The following is a 21,237-nucleotide window of genomic DNA, read 5'->3' as shown; positions in this document are numbered from 1 at the left end:
TTTTTTGTATTTTTTAGTAGAGACGGGGTTTCACCGGGTTAGCCAGGATGGTCTCGATCTCCTGACCTCGTGATCCGCCCGTCTCGGCCTCCCAAAACTGCTGGGATTACAGGCTTGAGCCACCGCGCCCGGCCAAAAAATTTTTTTAATAAAAATAATATAGAATAAAATTTTTAAAAATTACTTGTTCAATGACATATTTTATTTAAGAAAAACAATTATGGGGGCATGGCTGGAATACTAAGATTATGCAATAACAGACAATGGCCGTGGTGAATACAGGGGCAAAGGGGAGCAGTGTAATACAGTGGGGAAAACACAATGAATTCAGATTTACAAGACAATGCCTGAGTTTCAACTGTGCCATTTTATTCCCTATAAGATGCTGAGCAGATGTCTTCCTTCACCTATCTGAGTTTTCTCATCTGCTTAGGAAGGCAGCTGAGAGAAACAAATGAGAAATACACACAGATAAACAAAAACCCACAAAAGATTCTTGAAACATGAAGATAGGATTAGATGCCAGAAAGCTTTTTAATTTTTTAAAATTTATTTATTTATTTGAGACAGAGTTTCGCTTTTGTTGCCCAATCTGGAGTATAATGGCGTGATCCCAGCTCACCGCATCCTCCACCTCCCTGGTTCAAGCGATTTTCCTGCCTCAGCCACCCAAGTAGCTGAGATTACAGGCATGTGCCACCATACCCGGCTAACTTGGTATTTTTAGTAGATGGGGTTTCACCAGGTTGGTCAGGCTGATCTTGAACTCCTGACCTCAGGTGATCCACCTACCTCAGCCTTCCAAAGTGCTGGGATTACAGGCATGAGCCACTGCACCTGGCCAATGCCAGAATTTTCACCCAAACTAGGAATAAAGCAATAAAATAGATAGATATCTTTGTAATTCCCAGGATGCCATCTTTTAATTTAGCAACAAAGGCAAAATCTATGGTATGAGGATCAGAAGTTCCTTTTGAAACTAAAAACATACATTAATAGGGTGGGTGCAGTGGCTCATGCCTGTAATCCCAGTACTTTTGGAAGCCAAGGAGGTCAGATCACTTGAGGTCTAGAGCTCAAGACAAGCTTGGCCAACAAGGAGAAAAGAAATCTCGCCTCTACTAAAAAAAAAATTACAAAAATCAGCCAGATGTGGTAGTGCATGCCTGTAGTCCCAGCTACTCAGGAGGCTGAGGCAGGAGAATTGCTCGAACCCGGTAGGTGGAGGTTGCAGTGAGCTGAGATCGCACCACTGCACTCCAGCATGGGCAACAGAGCAAGAATCTGTCTCAGAAAAAAAATATATATATATAAAAATAAATCAATATTAAACAAATGGGCAAGTAGGTCTAAGTATTTTGGGAGTTCTACTTTTAAAGAAAGGACATAAAACTTGTTACGTCTCTGATAACAAAACCTATTTCACCTAAATACTTTCAACTATGATTTTCACCTAACACGATGAAAAAGTTATCACATCAAAGAGGGCAACATTTAGTTTAAGAATTCCGAGATGGGCCAGGTGCAGGGGCTCACATCTGTAATCCCAGCACTTCAGGAGGCTGAGGTGGGCAGACCACTTGAGGCCAGGAGTTAGAGACCAGCCTGGCCAACATGACAAACCCCTATCTCTACCAAAAACACAAAAATTAGCTGGGAGTGTTGGCACGCACGTGTAGTCCCAGCTACTTGGAAGCCTGAGGCACAAGGACCATTTGGGCCCGGGAGGGCAGAGGTTCCAGTGACCCGAGATCATGCCACTGCACTCCAGCCTGGGCAACAGAGCAAGACGCTGTCTCCAAAAAAAAAAAAAAAAAAATTCCCAGATGAACTGAGACAATAGCAGAGAGTTTTAATATTCAAAGAATACAAATATACAATCATTTTAATGTTAGGAAGCTAAAATGTACAATCATTTTAATGTTAGAAAGCCAAAGAAGCTTCTAAAAATAAAAACTCATGTAATTCAATATTTCTGAAAACTGTAAATGCCAAAAGTTGCCCAAAGTATACATGTGGGCATTTTAAAACGGTCAAAAAAAAAAATCTCTACAGCTAAAAGGACTTCAGTTACTTCTTCAATAATATATAAATGAAGCTATATAGCTGAAATACAAATGGAGTTTTACAAATGACTTTATTCTACAAATAACCTAACTTTCATTGATTCTTTAATTTAACAAATAGCTATTAAGCACAAAGTAAGTTGAATATCTGGAATAAAATGAATCATAAATACCAGATGTGCTGGACATGGTGGCTCACGCCTGTAATTCCAGCACTTTGGGAGTCCAAGGTGGACAGATTACTTGAGGTCAGGAGTTCAAGACCAGCCTGGCCAACATGGTGAAACTCTGTCTCTAGTAAAAACACAGAAAAAATTAGCTGGGCCTGGTGCTGCATGCCTGTAATCCCAGCTACTCAGGAGGCTGAGGCATGAGAATTGCTTGAACCCGGGAGGCCAAGGCTGCAGTGAGCCAAGATTGTGCCACTGCACTCCAGCTTGAGCGACAGAGCAAGACTCCATATTGGGGAAAAAAAAAAAATGAAAAAACCTCATGATTCCTGCCATCAAGGATTCTACAAGCTAGGGAGGGAAAAGGATACATGAACAAACAATAACAACATCTAAAACTGTTAGACTAGACTTATGTACGATACACAATAAGAATAAAGAACAATAGGGGCTGGGCATAGTGGCTCACACCTGCAATCCCAATACTTTGGGAGGCCAAGGCAGGAGTATGGTTTGAGCCCAGGAGTTTGAGACCAGCCTGGGTAACATAGTGAGATGCTCTCTCTCAAAAAAGGAATAATATAATAAATAAGGAACAATAACAGTTTTATTTATTTTTCATATTTATAAAACTCAAATATACTAACAAGAAAAAAACATCTTCTCAAATAATGGACAAATAATAATAAAAAACTCTCTTACTTGGAAAATCCTTTCCATCTGGATAGTAATATTCTGTGAATTCTATATAGACAGCTGACATTTCTTGTGGAAGATATAGGGATTTTTTATTGCAGCAAATCATGCTTTTGGGGGAAGAACGACATTGTTCCGCTGTAGAGACCTGAAAAGATAAATAAATTTACTGAAATCACACTGAATAAAAACCTTTCCAAATAATTTATGCAACCCAGACAGTACTTTTAAAACTACTTACAAAACTTTGCTAACGGTTAATTTCCAGTGTAAACTTTATTATATATTTAACTTCACATGGAATTATTTTTAAACACCCATCAACTATTCAGAAAACTCTATAATCTTTTTGGATCCTTATCAATCACAAAATCAACATTGTACAATATTCCTTATAAACTTATTGTTGTGAGCCTTAAAACAACAGATAGAAAAATAATGATAATGATATTCTATCAGATAATATAGATAAGTAAATGGCAGTCAGGACATAGATCCAAGTCCTCAAATCCAGAATGCTTCCCTGTACGCTGTTTAAAATAATTCTTTACCATAATTTCTCCATTACCATGAAAAATAATAGAGTTATATATAGTTTCAGCTTGAGATAATAAAAATTATGGCGACGACTAATGGTACTGGTTACACAATGTGAATGTACTTAACGCCAATTATTATAAAACATATAGATATACACATAGCCTTTTTTTTTTTTTTTTTTTGGTAAAGATGGGGTTTCACCATGTTGGCCAGGCTGGTCTCAAACTCCTGACCTCAAGCAATCCACCCACCTCAGTCTCCCAAAGTGCTGGGATTACAGCAGTGAGCCACTGCACCTGGCCAATATCATTAGGTTGGTGCAAAAGTAATTGCAGTTTTGCCATTACTTTCAATGGCAAATACCTAAATATGTGTGTGTGTGTGTATAAAATTATTATTGTAAATTCAGTTATACCTTACCACAGTAAAAAATTAATTTAAAAACAATAGCTATAAACACTTCTGTCAAATAGTTTGATCGCTCAAATTCATTTTCCAAAAAGACTATGTTTTATACACAAATCAATAAATGTGATTCACCACAAACAGAACTAAAAACAGAAACCATACGATTATCTCAACAGGCAAAGAAAATGCTTTTGATAAAATCCAACGTCCCTTCACAATAAAAACCCTCAACAAACTATGAATCAAAGAAACATATCTCAAAACAGTAAGAGTAATCTATGACAAACTCACAGCTAACATCATTCTGAAGGGGCAAAAGCTGAAAGCATTTCCCTTAAGGAATGGAACAAGACAAGGATGCCCCCTCTCACCACCCCTATTCAAAATAGTACTGGAAGTTCTCTAGCTAGAGCAATCAGGCAAGAGAAAGAAAGAAAAGGCATCCAAATACAAAGAGAAGTCAAATTATCTCTCTTTACTGACAATATGATTCTGTACCTAGAAAATGCTAAACTCCATGAAGACTCCCAGGACTGATAAGCAACTTCAATAAAGCTTCAGGACACAAAATCAATGTAAGTATTTACACATGCCAATAATATTCAAGCTGAAAGCCAAACAACAACAACAACAACAACAACAAAAATCCTAGGAATATATCTAACCAAAAGGTAAAAGATCTCTACAAGAACTGGCCAGGCATGATGACTCACACCTGTAATCCCAGCACTGTAAGAGGCTGAGGCTGGCAGACTACTTGAGGCCAGGAGTTCAAGACCAGCCTTGCCAACATGGCAAAACCCCATCTCTACCCAAAATACTAAAATCAGCTGGGCATGATGGCACACGCCTGTAATGCCAGCTACCAGGGAGGCTGAGGCATAAAAATCACTTGAACTCGGGAGACGGAGGTTGTAGTGAGCTGAGATCACACCACTGTATTCCAGCCTAGGCAACAGAAGACGACTCTGCTTCAAAAAAAAAAAAAGACCATACTGCTGAAAACAATCTACAGATTCAATGTCATTCCTATCAAACTACAAACATCATTTTGTACAAAATTAGAAAAAAAAATTTAAAATATTTAAAAATTCATATGGAAGCCAAAAAAGAGCCTGAACAGCCAAAGCAACTCTAAGAAAAAAGAACAAACCTGGAGACATTACATTAACTATACTATAAGGAACCAAAATGGCATGGTACTGATACAAAAACAGAGACACAGATCAATGGAACAGAATAGAGAACCCAGAAATAAAACTGCAAACCTATAACTATCTGATCTTTGACAAATTGGACAATAATAAGCAATGGGGAAAGGACACCCTATTCAGTGAATGGTGCTGGGATGACTGGCTACTCATATTTAGAAGAATGAAACTGGACCCCTACACCTTCTACTATATACAAAAATTAACTCAAGATAGGTAAAATATTTAAATATAAGAGGTCAAACTATAAAAGTCCTAGAAGAAAAGCTAGGAAATACCATTCTGGACATAGGCTTTAGCAAAGAATTTATGGCTAAGACCTCAATGGCGATCACAAAAAAAAACAAAAATAGTCAAGTGAGACCTCATTAGAGAGCTTCTATACAGCAAAATTAACTATCAACAGAGTCAACAGACATCCTACAGAATGGGAGAAAATATTCACAAATTATTCATCTGACAAAGGTCTAATATCCAGAATCTATAAGGAACTTGAACAAAAGTCAACAAGCAAAAGCCAAACACCATTAAAAAGTGGGCAAAGGACATGAACACACACTTCTGAAAAGACGTATGTACAATCAACAAGCATACGAAACAATGCTCAACATACCAATCATCACTAATCATCAGACAAATGTACATCAAAACCACAGTGAGATACCATCTCAGATACATCAGCCAGAATACCTATTATTAAAAAGTCAAAATACAGATGCTGGTGAGGCTGCAGTACTGCATGTTCTGACTTATAAGTGAGAGCTAAATGTTGGGTACACATGGAGACAAAAAAGGAAACCACAGACAGTGGACCCCAAAAGGAGGAAGGGAGGAAGGGGAATAAGGGCTGAAAACCTACCTGTTGGGTACTATGCTGACCACCTGGATGATGGGATCAGTCACACCCTGAACTTCAGCATCACGCAATATAAAAATATAACAAACCTGCACGTGTACCCTGAGTTTACAATAAAAGTTGAAATTTTTTTAAAAAACTATTAGTTTTAAGGCTCTAGTTACATTTTTTTCACCCCCCAAAACCAGCTAATTACATCAAAAATTTTTATATTAATATTCACAAAGTTCAACCAATAAAGTTTTATCAGTTTATTTGTACTAATTTAGTAGACCCAGGGATGTATGTTCTTTTTCCATTCATCATTCAATAGACGTATATATGTCTCACATGAAGTAGAATAATTTTTCAATGGTTTACTTATATAAACTGCCTAACCAATCTTTTTTTTTTTTGAGATACAATCTCACTCTGTCATCCAGACTGGAGTGCAGTGACACAATCTCGGCCCACTGCAACTTCTGCCTCCTGGATTGAAGCGATTCTCGTGCCTCAGCCTCCTGAGTAGCTGGGACTACAGGCGTGTACCATCACTCCCAGCTAATTTTTGTATTTTTACTAGAGAGGGGGTTTTGCTATGTCGGCCAGGCTGGTCTCCAACTCTGCCCGCTTTGGCCTCCCAAATGGCTGGGATTACAGGCATGAGCCAACGCGCCCAAATTGATTAATCAATCATTTTAATTTGTATAGTCTTTACAAATTCAAGTCAGTTCCTTATAGTATCTAATTAAAAAGCTTTTCTCTGCATATATGGAAACAAATTCTTTTCAATTCAAAGTGTCAACTTATTTTAACAACAGCTTCTTTTTTCCTTTAGTAGTTAAAAACCTATTCAAATTGGGACAAACATACTATCTTATGTTCTTCTACTTATTTTTATTTTGTTTTGTGTTTAGTGTGGTTGTGTATATACATATGTGGGGTTTCTTACTGTATTTCACTTGCAACCATGTGGGATTATAAGTGATTCCTCTTTCTCATTTCCACATAAATTTATTTAAATCCTAAAATTTACAGTCTTTTAAAAAGCTGAAGTATATGGTCATGCACCATATAATGACATTTCTGCCAATGACAGGCCACTTATAAGATGCGGATCCCATAAGATTATAACAGAACTTTTATACTGCATTTTTACTGTATATTATCTTTTTTTTTTTTTTGAGATGGAGTCTCCCACTGTCACCCAGGCTGGAGTGCAGTGGTGCGGTCTCGGCTCACTGCAAGCTCCACCTCCCGGGTTCACGCCATTCTCTTGCCTCAGCCTCCCAAGTAGCTGGGACTACAGGTGCCCACCACCACGCCCGGCTAATTTTTTGTATTTTTAGTAGAGATGGGGTTTCACCACCGTATTAGCCAGGATGGTCTCGATCTCCTGATCTCATGATCCGCCCGCCTAGGCCTCCCAAAGTGTTCGGATTACAGGCATGAGCCACCGCACCTGGCCTTTACTGTATATTTTCTATGTTTGGTAAGGTTTAAATATACAAATACCATTGTGTTATAACTGCTACAGTATTCAATACAGTAACATGATACACAGCCTAGGAGGAATAGGATATACTATATAGCCTAGGAGTGTAAGTAGGCTACATACCATCTAAGCACAGTTTATGATGTTAAGCAACACATGATTGTATATTAAATGTAAAGAAAATAGTAACTGCACAATGAGAAAATAACTGTTAAATCAGAGTTTCTAAACATTGGCACTTCTGACATTTTAAGTTAGATAATTCTTCATTGTGGGGAACTGATCAGCACATTGTAGGATATTTGGCAGCATCACTGGTCTTTATTCACTAGAGGTCAGCAGCATGTCCAGTTGTGACAAACAAAACTATCTTCAGATATTGCCAAATCCCAGAGGGGAATCATTGAGTTAAATAAAATCTTTTCACATAAAACTAAGTCTCAAAGCCATAGACTTATCAAAATTAACCAGAACAATTTATAAATGATAAAACAAATCTAGAAATCTTTTATTTTTTAAGAATAGGTCATATATTCTTATCGTGTTGGTCTCAAACATCTCAATTAGACCATGTTAGGTGATTATAAGCTGAGTAAGATTGTTAGTATAAACAGGACAGAGTTCTTAGCTATAGAATTATATTCACAGTATAGCCAACACAGTATATACAGTATACTGTAGTTCTGTAAAGCAAAAAAGGCATTTTAGATCCTTCCGCAGAGACTATTGTATAATAACGAAATTGGTATCCCTCTGATCCTGCTCCTGGGAAGCAACTAGGAACTGGAATTTCCTACCTATGGCGGGCCCCTGATAGTTTGGATACTGTCCCCTCTAAATCTCATGTTCAATTGTAATCCCCAGTACTAGAGGTAGAGCCTGGTGGGAGGTGTTTGAGTCATGGGGGCAGATACCTCATGGCGTGGTGATGTGCTCACAATAGTGAGTTAGCATGAAGTCTAGTTGATTAAAAATATGTGGCACCTCCCAGTGCCACTCTCTCTCTGTCTTGCTCCTGCTCTTGACATGTGACGTGCCTGCTCCTGCTTTACCTTCCACCAGGTGTAAAAGTTCCCTGAGGCCTCCTCCCCAGAAGCTGAGCAGATGCCCACATCATGCTTCCAATACAGCCTGCAGAACCATAAGTCAATTAAGCTTCTTTTCTTTATAAATTATCCAGTATCAGGTACTTCTTTATAACTACACAAGAACAGCCTAACACAGCCCCTGACACCACAGCTGATAGTTTATAATAGAACGATGCAGGGTGGAGCTGGCCATACTTGATAGCCTAGTTGCATTTACAGGGTGGGAGCTTTGGGTAATCTGATTACTAATTCACCTAGAGATTGAGTAAAACCTCATGAGCAATACTTCATGCATATTGTTAAATATCCATCCATCCACATATTTACACATCTATGCATAGGGTTCCACATTCTTAGAAAGCTAACAAGTCCTGAGGAAAAGTTTCACATTTCAAGTGCTCCAAGACTCTGTCTTATTATTATTACATCAGTGTACTGTGGAGGTGATACAGTTTGGCTGTGTCCCCACCCAAATCTCATGATTGTAACTCCCACAGTTCCCACATGTTGTGTGAGGAACCTGGTGGGAGGTGACTCAATTATGGGGGCGAGTCTTTCCTGCACTGTTCTTGTGGTAGTGAATGAGTCTCACAAGATCTGATGGTTTTAAAAATGGGAGTTTCCCTGCACAAGCTCTCTCTTTGCCTGCTGCCATCCACATAAGACATGACTTGCTCCTCCTTGCTTTCTGTCACCATGGTTGTGAGACTTCCCCAGCCATGTGGAACTGTAAGTCTATTAAACTTTTTTCCTGTATAAATTGCCCAGTCTTGGGTATGTCTTTATCAGCAGTGCGAAAACAGACTAATACAGCAAATTGGTACTAGTAGAGTGAGGCACTGCTGAAAAGATACCTGAATGTGGAAGTGACTTTGGAACTGGATAACAGGCAGAGGGTGGAACAGTTTGGAGGGGTCAGATGACAAGACAATATGGGAAAGTTTGGAACTTCCTAGAGACTTGTTGAATGGCTTTGACAAAAATGCTGAAAGTGATATGAACAGTAAGGTCCAGGCTGAGGTGGTCTCAGATGGAGATGAGGAACTTGTTCGGAACTGGAAGAAAGGTGACTCTTGTTATGTTTTAGCAAAGAGACTGGCAGCATTTTGCCCCTGCCCTAGAGATTTGTGGAACTCTGAACTTGAGAGAGATGATTTAGGATATCTGGTGGAAGAAATTTCTAAGCAGCAACGCATTCTAGGGTGACTTGGGTGCTCTTAAAGGCATTTAGTTTTATAAGGGAAGGAGAGTATAAAAGTTCAAAAAATTTGCAGCCTGACAATGGTATAGAAAACTCCATTTTCTGAGGAAGAATTCAAGCCAGCTATAGAAATTTGCATAAGAGCCTAATGTCAACCCCAAGACAATGGGGAAAATGTCTCCAGGGCATGTCAGAGGTCTTCATGGCAGCCCCTTCCATTACAGACCCAGAGGCCTAGAAGGAAAAAGTGGTTTTGTGGGCCAGGCCCAGGCTCCCTGTGCTGTGTGCAGCCTAGGGATTTGGTGCCCTGCATCCCAGCTGCTCCAGCCATGGCTGAAAGGGGCCAAAAGAGAACTTGGGCCGTAGCTTCAGAGGGTACAAGTCCCAAGCGTTGGCAGCTTCCACATGGTGCTGAGCCTGCTGGTGCACAGAAGTCAAGAATTGGGGTTTGGGAACCTCCACCTAGATTTCAGTGGATGTATGGAAATGCCTGGATGCCCAAACAGAAGTGTGCTGCAAGGGTAGGGCCCTCATGGAGAACCTCTGCTAGGGCAGTGTGGAAGGGAAAAGTGGGGTCAAAGCCCAAGTCCCCACTGGGGTACCCAGCACCTAGTGGAGCTGTGAGAAGAGGGCCATCATCCTCCTGACCCCAGAAGGGTAGATCCACTGACAGCCTGCACCGTGTGCCTGGAAAAGGTGCCAACAGACACTCAATACCAGCCCATGAAAGCAGCCAAGAGGAAGGCTGTACCCTGCAAAGTCACAGGGGCAGAACTGCCCAAGACCATGGAACCCACCTCTTAAAATCAGCATGACATGCATGTGAGACACGGAGTCAAAGGAAATCATTTTGGAGCTTTCAGATTTGACTGTCCTGCTGGAGTTTGGACTTGCATGGATCCTGTAGCCCCTCTGCTTGGCAAACTTCTCTCATTTGGAATGGTTGTATTTACCCAATGCCTTGTACCCCTATCGTATCTAGGAAGTAACTAAATTGCTTTGATTTTATAGGCTCATAGGCAGAAGGGACTTGTCTTGTCTCAGATGGGACACTGGACTGTGGACTTCTGAGTTAATGGTGAAATGAGTTAAAACTCTGGGGGACAGTTAAGAATGCATGATTGGTTTAGAAATGTGAGGACATAAGATTTGGGAGGGGCCAGGGCAGAATGATATGGTTTGGCTGTGTCCCCACTCAAATTTCACCTTGAATTGTAACTCCCACTATTCCAACATGTTGTAAGACGAAGCAGGTGGGAGGCGATTGAATTATGGGGGTAGGTCTTTCCTGCGCTGTTCTTGTGGTAGTGAATGAGTCTCACAAGATCTGATGGTTTTAAAAATGGGAGTTTCCCTGCACAAGCTCTCTCTTTGCCTGCTGCCATCCATGTAAGATGTGATTTGCTCCTCCTTGCCTTCTGCCATGATTGTGAGGCTTCCCCAGCCATGTGGAACTGTATGTCCAGTAAACCTCTTTCTTTTGTTAATTGCCCAGTCTTGGGTATGTCTTTATCAGAAGCATGAAAACGGACTAATACAGAGGAGAAAAAAAGACTCTGCCTTACGCTTCTCTTCCTATGGCTGGTTCTAATTTGTAAAATGTGACTACAATGGATATGACTTTAATATATTTCAGTGGTTCTGTGAGTCTTTCTAGTGAATTATTGAACCAGAGGGTAGTTTTTGGAAACTCCCAAAGTTGTAGTTGGTGTCTGCAGCCTTTGTTTTTGTTCTTCCAATTTTTGCTTTAGGTTCTTGGGGTACATGTGCAGATTTGTTATACGGATAAACTGTGTGTCATTGGGGTTTGGTGTATACATAATTTCACAACCCAAGTAGTCAGCATAGTACCCGTTAAGTAGTTTTTCAATCCTCACCCTCCCCCGACCCTCCACCCTCAAGACCCCATGTCTACTGTTTCCCTCTTTGTGTCCATGTACACTCAATGTGTAGCTCCCACTTAAAAGTGAGGATATGCAATATTTGGTTTTCTTTTCCTGCATTAATCCACTTGGGATAATGGCCTCCAGCTGCATCCATGTTGCTACAAAGAACATGACTGCATTCTTTTCATGGCTGCATAGTATTCTGCAGTGTATATGTACCACAGTTTCTTTATCCACTGCACTGAGGATGGGCATCTAGGTTGATTCTATGTCTTTGCTATTGTGAATAGTGCTGCCATGAACGTATAACTGCACGTATCTTTGGTAGAAAAATTTATATTCCTCTGGGTATATACCCAGTAATGTGATTGCTGGGTCAATTGGTAGTTCTTTTTTAAATTCTTTGAGAAAACTCCAAACTGCTTTCCACAATAGCTGAACTATTTTACCTTCCCACCAATAGTGAATAAGCATTCCCTTTTCTCCACAACCTCACCAACATCTATTTTTTGTGACTTTTTAAGTTATTAAAAAGTCATTCTGAGTGGTGTGAGATGGTATCTCACTGTGGTTTTGATTTGCATTTCTCAGCTGATTAGTGATGTTGAGCATTGTTTCATATGCTTGTTGGCTGCACATATGTCTTCTTTTCAGAAGTGTGTGTTCACGTCCTTTGCCCACTTTTTAATGTTTGGTTTTTGCTTGTCGATTCAATTTCCTCATAGGTTCTGGATATTAGACTTTTGTCAGATGAAAAATTTGTGAATATTTTCTCCCATTCTGTAGGATGTCTGTTGACTCTGCTGATAGTTTATTTTGCTGTATAGAAACTCTTTAATGAGGTCTCACTTGTCTGTTTTTGTTTTTGTTGCAATTACTTTTGAAGTCTTCCTCATGAGATCTTGGCCGAGGCCAATGTCTAGAATTCTATTTCCTCAGTTGTCTTCTAGGGTTTCTGTAGTGCTGGGCTTTACATTTAAGTCTTTCATTTCATCTTGAGTTAATTTTTGTGCGTGGTGAAAGGACAGGGTCTAATTTCAGTCTTCTGCATATGGCCAGCCAGTTATCCCAGCAACATTATTAAATAGGAAATCATTTCCCCACTGCTTGTTATTGTCGACTTTGTCGAAGACCAGATGCTTGTAGGTGTGCAGCTTTATTTCTAGGTTCTCTAATCTGTTCCATTGGTCTATGCATCCATGTGTTTTTGTATGAGAACATGCTGTTTTGTGTTGGAAGCATTTAGGCAAACTTAAGGGCTGTGCCTATAAAGTTAGTTTGGCTAACTCTGAGTAATCATATGATCAAAAATTAATAAACTGATATTTTCTATGCCATCTAATATGGCCATTTCATAAACCTTGTAAAGATGCTTTAAATAAAATGATAGCATTTATTTGAGTTGCTAAGATGAGATACTAAAGTGTTTATGAGAAGATTTAACTGTAAAAGAAAACATACCTGGTATATATTGAAATCTGCAAGTCTAACCACAACAGAACTAGACATTAGCTTGGCTTTTGATTGTTGAGATAATACTGAAGGTGTTCTGCATGTCCCTTTCAGAGGGTAGTCCTTCTCTGTTGGAAACAAAAACGCCATTCAATTTGTTGCAAAATTATTTTTAAAAGTCACTCTTTTATTATTAAGGCAGGTACTAGAAATTCATGTGAATACTAACTTCAAACAAGATAATATTTGTGGACATACTTTATAAATTACAAAGTAATACAAGATATAAGTTATTGTGATTATTATTCTTTTAAGAAGAATCACACATGTCACATTTAAGTTACTCTTCTACAGAAACTTTGGAATGGGATTCTTGTTAAAAATGAGACATTTATATAGAAGGAGAAAGTGGAGGGGATGGGGGAGGGGAGGGCAGGGACAGACAACGGGTGATTAGTGAATACAAAGGTACACCTAGATAGGAGAAGTAAATTCTAGCATTTATAGGGTGACTATAATTAATAATAATTTATTTTTTCAAATAGCTAGTAAGAGCAGATTTCGAATGTTCCCAACATAAAGAAATAATGTCTGACGTGATGAATATGCTAATTACTCTGCTTTTAGTGTTACACATTTGTATACATGTATCAAAATATCACATTTCAATCCTTACTGGGCCAGAAAAAAAAAAAAATAAATCAAGTAGTAGTATCACACTGTACCTCATAAATACGTACAATTATGTGTTGACTAAAAAAAAGAAAAGAGAAATCTTCTAGAAAAATTCTACTTGGGTGTGACTATTATTGGCTGTATTAATTTTAAAAGTGCTTTGGTCCACAAGCCTATGTTGGTCTGAGCGAAAGATGCAGGGGTTTAGAATTAATTAAAAATACTTGGCTTAGGACAGGCACAGTGGCTCATGCCTGTAATCCCAGCACTTTGGGAGGCTGAGGCGGGTGGATTACTTGAGGTCAGGAGTTTGAGACCACTCTGGCTAACACAGTGAAACCCTGGCTCTACTAAAAATCCAAAAATTAACTGGGTATGGTGGCATGTGCCTGTAATCCCAGATACTTGGGAGGCTGAGGCAGGACAATCGCTTGAACCCAGGAGGCGGAGGTTGCAGTGAGCCGAGATCGCACCACTGCACTTCAGCCTGGGAGACAAAGTGAAACCCTGTCTCAAAGGAAAAAAAAAAAAATACTTGGCTGGGCATGGTGGCTGACACTTGTAATCCCAGCACTTTGGGGAGGGCCAAGGTGGGAGGATCGCTTGAGGCCAGGAGTTTGAGACTACCCTAGGCAACATAGCAAGACCCCATCTCTACATTAAAAAGAAAAACAAAAAAAATAAAACTTGTTTACAGGAAATATTATGATCTCTCTCTCACACACACACACACGAGCACAAACACCCTTAATATTAGGGGAATGCCATATGTTATTATAGGTAAAATACCTGTTTGTGTGTGCTGGGGAGAGGCATGTGTTGGGGATTTAGGAGGTGAACCTACATTATGATCCTTCACAGCCTGTTTAAGCATTTCAACGTTGCACTCAAATTCATGCAATAACTCGTTGGCCCATCCATTTTTTGTTTTGGTTGCATCACTAAAATACATCCAATGATTACAGCTATCTCCTGTAAAATGAATAACAGGTATTTCATTGAAAAATGTACAATTTTCATCTATTACACTATAGTAATGCTTCCAATGAGATATAGTCATTTATTCAAGAAAGACTTTGATATCTGAAAAATGTACAGCCTTCACCTACATGTTATTCTGAAATATGAGTAAAACATTTGAAACAGAGGGAAAGAATATCAAAAGTAAATCATCTGGAGGAGTCTCTATCTAGTACCCATTCCTAGTAGAAAATCACTAAGATTCAATTTAAAGCCATAGGACTCATCACCCTTCACTGGATGCTCAATTACCTGGTAAACCTCCATTAAACTAATCCCAGAAAGTATTATCAAAGAAATAAAATCCTTTCATCAAAGATTTGTTATAAAGTTAACTAACAAAAACCTAAACCACAAAAATAATAGGATGATAATGATTAAAACATTTAAGAAACCAGTAAAACTTCTCAAGATGTACTCAGCCATAGTTAAGTTTTTGGAAGAAAAATATAAAATCAGAATTATCAGGTTTCTCTGTAGCAATTAAGAAAAATGCACATCAAAGGATTAAGACAATAAAATCAGGCCAGGTGCAGTGGCTCACACCTGTAATTCCAGCACTTTGTGAGGCCAAGGTAGGAGGTGGAGGCTGTAGTGAGCAGTGATCACACCACTGCGCTCATGAGGCCTTGGATCAAAAAAAACAAGAAAATCTGCTCTATGAATGTTTTACAACTCTTCAAAATAAATATCTAGTTAAAAATTTTATGCATTTGTAAGTTAATTTATGAGTCAAGAGGATAGTATATAAGACAAAAATCCTTCAAAAGATAATTATTATATTGAATGTTGGCAATGAAAACTTAAAATGAAAAAAAAAAATCGTAAACCTTTAAATTTAATCAGGTACCAACATAGAAATGACAAACATTGGTAAAAAATGTGTAAACAGAAATGTGTGAACAGAAAAACTTAACCATTTTTTAAATGTCCTAGAAAACTATGATCTCTAGTTTGGTTTTTCTCACTTGTGTGAATGCTAAATACTAACAAAAGGCAAAAATGGGTATAAGGTCAAATTAATTTGGTCACAATAATCATATTTTTTTTCTTTTCATTATTTGGGAGACAGAATCTACCAATACTAGACCGTTAAGAGCCTATGAAATCTGGAATCTTATAATTTAGCTAAACGTACTCTTATTCTTAGCTTCATACTCTTTTCATTCTTAGCGTCATACTCTTTTCTAATTTTTAAATATATAAATCATTTAAAAATTTAAAACATTAATAACTTGTTTTTGTCACAACTAACAAAATAGCACAAACACATGTCCTCTGTACCCCGATTTTTTAAGTTTTAAATTGGTTATTTGGAAAACTGTCAATTTCTAAAAATTATGATTTCTAAAAATCTACATAAATCTCAATATACACTGTATGACTATATTCTCTGGCAATTCTACTTTCTTAGTAAAATACTGCCAGGAGAAAAATACCAATCTCTTCATCTCATTTCTTGTTAACAAATAAAAACAAAACTAAACTAAATAAATGACCTATATAATTTGAAAACAACACATATCTTTTAAAGAAGCTATTATACACACCTGCTTTATGATAAGGATAATAATCTATAGTTAGCTGTGTAAAAGAGAGTTGCATTGCCCCTCCAGTAATACGTCTGTTTGACTCTGGGATAAAAAAGAGGAAAAAAAATATTAAGTAAATTATCAGAAAGATTTGATTTACCACAAAAAAATTTTAGCGTACTTGGAGTCCAAGTAGTAATAACTATCTCTCTTTTATGACAGCACATTAAGGATTTTAGGAAATATAATTCAATCCGATGAGTATTTACTGAATCCCCCTCATTCATAAGGCACTAGGATAAAAGGTAAGAATATAATAGCAAAATGCCTGCCCTGGTAGAGTTCAGAGATGATACTAGCAGAACTTTTGTATTGACAAGGCCTCCCCTTATGTCAGGCATTGTTTTAAATACTTTAGGTATACTTACTCATTTGGTTTTCATAACAACCCCATTTGATAGGTACAATCATTATTATCCCCATCTTCCAGATAAGCAAACTGAGGCACAAAGAGGCCAAGGACATACAGCTAGTTAAGTGCAAAGCTTGGAGTTGAACCCAGGAAATGTTAAACACTATACCATATCATCCTATCTCTTATTGAAAAGGAAATTAAGGCCGGGCATGGTGGCTCACGCCTGTAATCCCAGCACTTGTGGGAGGCCAAGGCGGGTGAATCACAGGTTCGAGACCAGCCTGGCCAACATAGTGAAACCCCCATCTCTACTAAAAATACAAAAATTAGCCAGGCATGGTGGCACGCCCCTGTAGTCCCAGCTACTTGGGAGACTGAGGCAGGAGAATCGCTTGAACCCGGAAGGCAGAGGTTGCAGTGAGTTGAGATCGAGCCACTGCACTCCAGCCTGGGCAACAGAGTGAGACCCCATCTCAAAAAAAAAGAGAAAGAAAAGGAAATTAAAAAGTCTGTTAGGTTAGGTAAGTTGTCCAAAGCCACGCAGCTACAGTCAGATCAAAAGTAGATTACAAATCGGTGTAACATGAACATAAATATCAAATTTTAAAACAAAATGGGCAAATCAATCAGAAGAAAGAAAAATACAAACTGAAACATAGCTATGTATACACTCCCTATATCAATTTATAAAATCCATTTTATCTCAACTAGTAGAATTTCCAGCACAGGTCTACAATCCCTTATGTAAAACCTTTGGAAAGTCAAATGTTTCATAATTCAAATTTCACGACACTAATATGATATGGTATATACAGGATATACCATGCAACACCCGCAGCAGGTTCTGAGGCAGCACTAATAAAAACAGCAAAACATAAATATTTATAAGAAGTAGGCAAAGAATAAAAAAACAATATATTGGTGTAAGTCAGGTTTTGCCACCAAATGAGTTTTTCACAAACATAACATTTCAGAGCCTTTTGGATTTCAGAATAGTAGTGATTACAGACCTGTACTATTAAGGAGATATTTTGGTGGAAAAGTTTTCCTCCTAAATAAAATCATTCAATTTATTCTATGAGGGAATAGTGAGGAATATAAGGCCTTAGAAAACACTTTCTCCATTCTCATTATTATTACTTAATCTAGACCACCTCATTTTCTTAGTTTGGTTTGTTCTAACTTTTCTGTATTTTCCTTTCAAATCTCTAAAGTAAAAGATGCCAACTACAAGTCAAATGATACAATGGTGGTCAGAAGAAAAGATAACAAATCCCTCCACAAACCCCAAATCTTCCTCACCTTTGCCCCTCCAACCTTTTAGGTTGGAACCTTTTAGGCTACCTTGTCTAATGAAGGCAGGGTAACTTCTACTGCTAAGTATCCAGGGTCTCAATATTCACTTTCTCAGCTTAAAAACACATGGCAAAAGTTTTCATAGATATAGATCCTGATTCAGATCTGAGGCGCAGAGATCAGATAACTCTATTGTTTAAAGGTCTTCAGCTTGATTGTAATGCTCACGAAAGTTTGAGAATTATAGTCCTTAGGTAGGCCTATAAGGTAGGTCTGCTGAACTCACCTCCATGCTTCTGGGCTAGGGATACCCTCCAGCAGAGAAACAAAAATGCCCAGCACCTAGATTACAAAACTACGTATTTTCAGAGCGGCAACGGGCAGCTTCCTGATTACCCTGTTATGTCTACTAAATAAGGAAAAATAACAGGGACAAAAACTAAAAGAAAATTCCTAACTGGAATTTTGCTTCCTAATCACATTTTGGAAGGATGGGAGGAGAGGTGGTCATAAAATATGTCAAACAGCCGCACAGTTGTGCTTCTATTCAAAATAGGCAAAAAAACTACAATGCTGAAACACATCTAAAAATAATTATGAATTAAGTATGGACTAAAATTTAATTTGGAGACAATATCAACATTATGAAAAAGTTAATTCAAAGGCAAGTCTAATATTTCATTATCCTCCTAGAGCATCATCTATTCAGTCTTTGATTTTTTTAAAGCTAATTTTATTGTTAGCATTGACAGCTAACAAATAATTAAGCTTAAGTACTAAGCAAAATAAAATTTCATACCAATATATGCTTCTAATTGTGCCTTTCATCTATATATTCATATGAACACAATTATGACAAATTATCTTTCAGGACATCCTACACAAGAGATTTAATAAACAATTCAGTTTTGTAGTCAATTCTAGAAAAACCAAAATAGTTTGGAATAAGCAAATTATTTTACCTTTTTCTTTAGCATGAATGTCATCACATATGTGTAGATCTAGATGAGAAATCACTAAATGATGGGAGGTTTCTTTAACATCAAAGTCATTGAATAGTTTTACAATTGCATCATTTACATCAGGAGCATTTGAAGTTTGTGTTGTCTTCACTTGCTGGGCAGATGCGACTACTGTAGAGCTCTAAAAAGATTCGAAACTGCCTTATCACTGCCAATTTAAATACTATAAATTTCACACACAAAAAAATCTAAATATTTTCAGTTGAAAAGTCATGAAAAATAACCATAATACATTTTATTTTTCATCAATAATATATTTTCCCTAAAATATTTTCTGAATAACCTAAAAATAAAACTAAAATTTAAAAACTGTAAAACTAGGCTCACGCCCGTAATCACAACACTTTGCGAGGCCGAGGCAGGCAAATCATCTGAGGTCAGGAATTCGAGACCAGCCTCGCTAACATGCTGAAACCCTATTTCTACTAAAAATACAAAAAATTAGCCGGGCGTGGTGCCACATGCCTGTAATCCCACCTACTTGGGAGGCTGAGGCAGGATAATCGCTTGAACCCAGGAGGCGGTGGTTGCAGTGAGCCGAGATTGCGTCACTGCACTCCAGCCTGGGCAACAGGGCGAGACTCCATCTCAAAAAAAAAAAAAAAACTGTAAAACTATACACAAGTCAAATATGAATCCAATATGTCTCAGTAAATATCTGAAGTTATATTTAACATATTTATAGCCGTTTAGAAAATGTAGTTAACTCTTAAAGGCAGTTTGAGTATTACTAGTTATATATATTAAAAAGAAAACAAATGTGGGCCCTGTATACACTGTTACATATTTTGATACGGTTTGGTTCTGTGTCCCCACCCAAATCTCATCTTGAATGGTAGTCCCACAATTCCCACATGTTGTGGGAGAGACCTGGTGGGAGATAATTCAATCACGGGGGCGGTTTCTCCCATACTGTTCTTGTAGTAGTAAGTAAGTCTCACGAGATCTGAAGGTTTTATCAGGAGTTTCCGCTTTTGCAGCTTCCTCCTTCTTTCTTTGATTGCTGCCATCCCTGTAAAATGGGACTTGATCCTCCTTGTCTTTCACCATGATTATGAGGCTGCCCTAGCCACATGGAACTGCAAGTCCAATTAAACCTCTTTCTTTTGTAAATTGCCATGTCTCAGGTATGTCTTTATCAGCAGTCTGAAAAGAGACTAATTGGATAGCCCGTAGCACATCTTTGTAGAAGCCCATGTGATATTATTTAGTACTCTAAGTGCTCTGGTGCCTCTCCTAAAATATGTGGTGTGTTCTTTCAACTTGAATAACTAAAGAAGCCAGAAAGGAGACAGGATTTACAAATAGGCTGTGAGTTCAAATATTTTTCTCCCTAAAGAAAAGTACTATAGAACACTGCTGACATATAAAAATATATATGAACCTCTAATAGCCTAAAATGATTTTGTATACATAACTATAATGTAAGATTATCTGACATATGAGCCACAAAACTGTACATGAATTTTTATAATGATGATAAAGGAGACCAAATTGTCCACTTTAAAAATTAACAATGTTCAAATTTAGAACAAGTTATTAATGAAAGATAGTTAAAGAAAATCAAAGTATACGTATTTTGTGTATATATATTCACATATATTACATCTATGAAGAACTATGATCATACTGTAAAAGAACTGCAAAGTATACTTAGTAAATGAGAATCTCTTCATGCAAATGATTGCAGCCCACAGTAAGTAAACAGAAAGGTGAAATACAGCTGTAAAACGTTAAATACTATAGACTCCAGAAAACTTTTTATGAATTAATTGTTAAACTGATGTCAAACAATTTTTCTCCTGCTATTCCCATTTTCAAAGCTATAACAAGACTGTATTTATGTCTATGATGGTGCTATTTAAAATACTCTCTAGTACTTCTTTCATTATGTTTTCTCTCTTCAATCAAGATAAATACTGACAAAAATAAAAATATAAACAATAATCTCCCTACAAACCTTTTTCTTAATACTATGGTAAAGTCAGGTTTTCGGGTGTTATTTCTGGAAGAAAAAAAAATAGCCACTATAAGCTCTCTGCCTCATGAATAATCCTTTTTTTTTTTGAGGCAAAGTCTCGCTCTATTACCCAGGCTGGAGTATAATGGCATGATCTCGGCTCAATGCAACGTCTGCCTGCCGGGTTCAAGCGATTCTCCTGTCTCAGCCTCCCAAGTAGCTGGGATTACAAGCGTGCATCATCACGCCTGGCTTTTTTTTTTTTTTTT

General features: G+C 37.8%; 1 protein-coding gene across 2 annotated transcripts in view; it reads right to left on the bottom strand.

Annotated features, from left to right (window-relative positions):
• Positions 1–21,237, bottom strand: part of UHRF1BP1L (UHRF1 binding protein 1-like) — a 96,790-nt gene that overhangs the window by 33,636 nt on the left and 41,917 nt on the right. For both annotated transcript variants that reach the window (XM_011992221.1, XM_011992220.1), the window contains 5 exons: positions 18,949–19,129; positions 16,294–16,377; positions 14,513–14,695; positions 13,058–13,176; positions 2,939–3,080 (listed from right to left, as the gene is read on the bottom strand). In XM_011992221.1, coding sequence (XP_011847611.1) covers positions 2,939–3,080; positions 13,058–13,176; positions 14,513–14,695; positions 16,294–16,377; positions 18,949–19,129 — 709 coding nt within the window. The remainder of the gene's footprint in view (positions 1–2,938; positions 3,081–13,057; positions 13,177–14,512; positions 14,696–16,293; positions 16,378–18,948; positions 19,130–21,237) is intronic.

This window comes from Mandrillus leucophaeus, unplaced genomic scaffold (genome assembly GCF_000951045.1).
Source record: "Mandrillus leucophaeus isolate KB7577 unplaced genomic scaffold, Mleu.le_1.0 Scaffold408, whole genome shotgun sequence".
NCBI classification, from domain to species: domain Eukaryota; kingdom Metazoa; phylum Chordata; class Mammalia; order Primates; family Cercopithecidae; genus Mandrillus; species Mandrillus leucophaeus.
The sequence above is the reverse complement of the archived record's forward strand: the minus strand, read 5'-3'. Positions and strand labels throughout refer to the sequence as shown.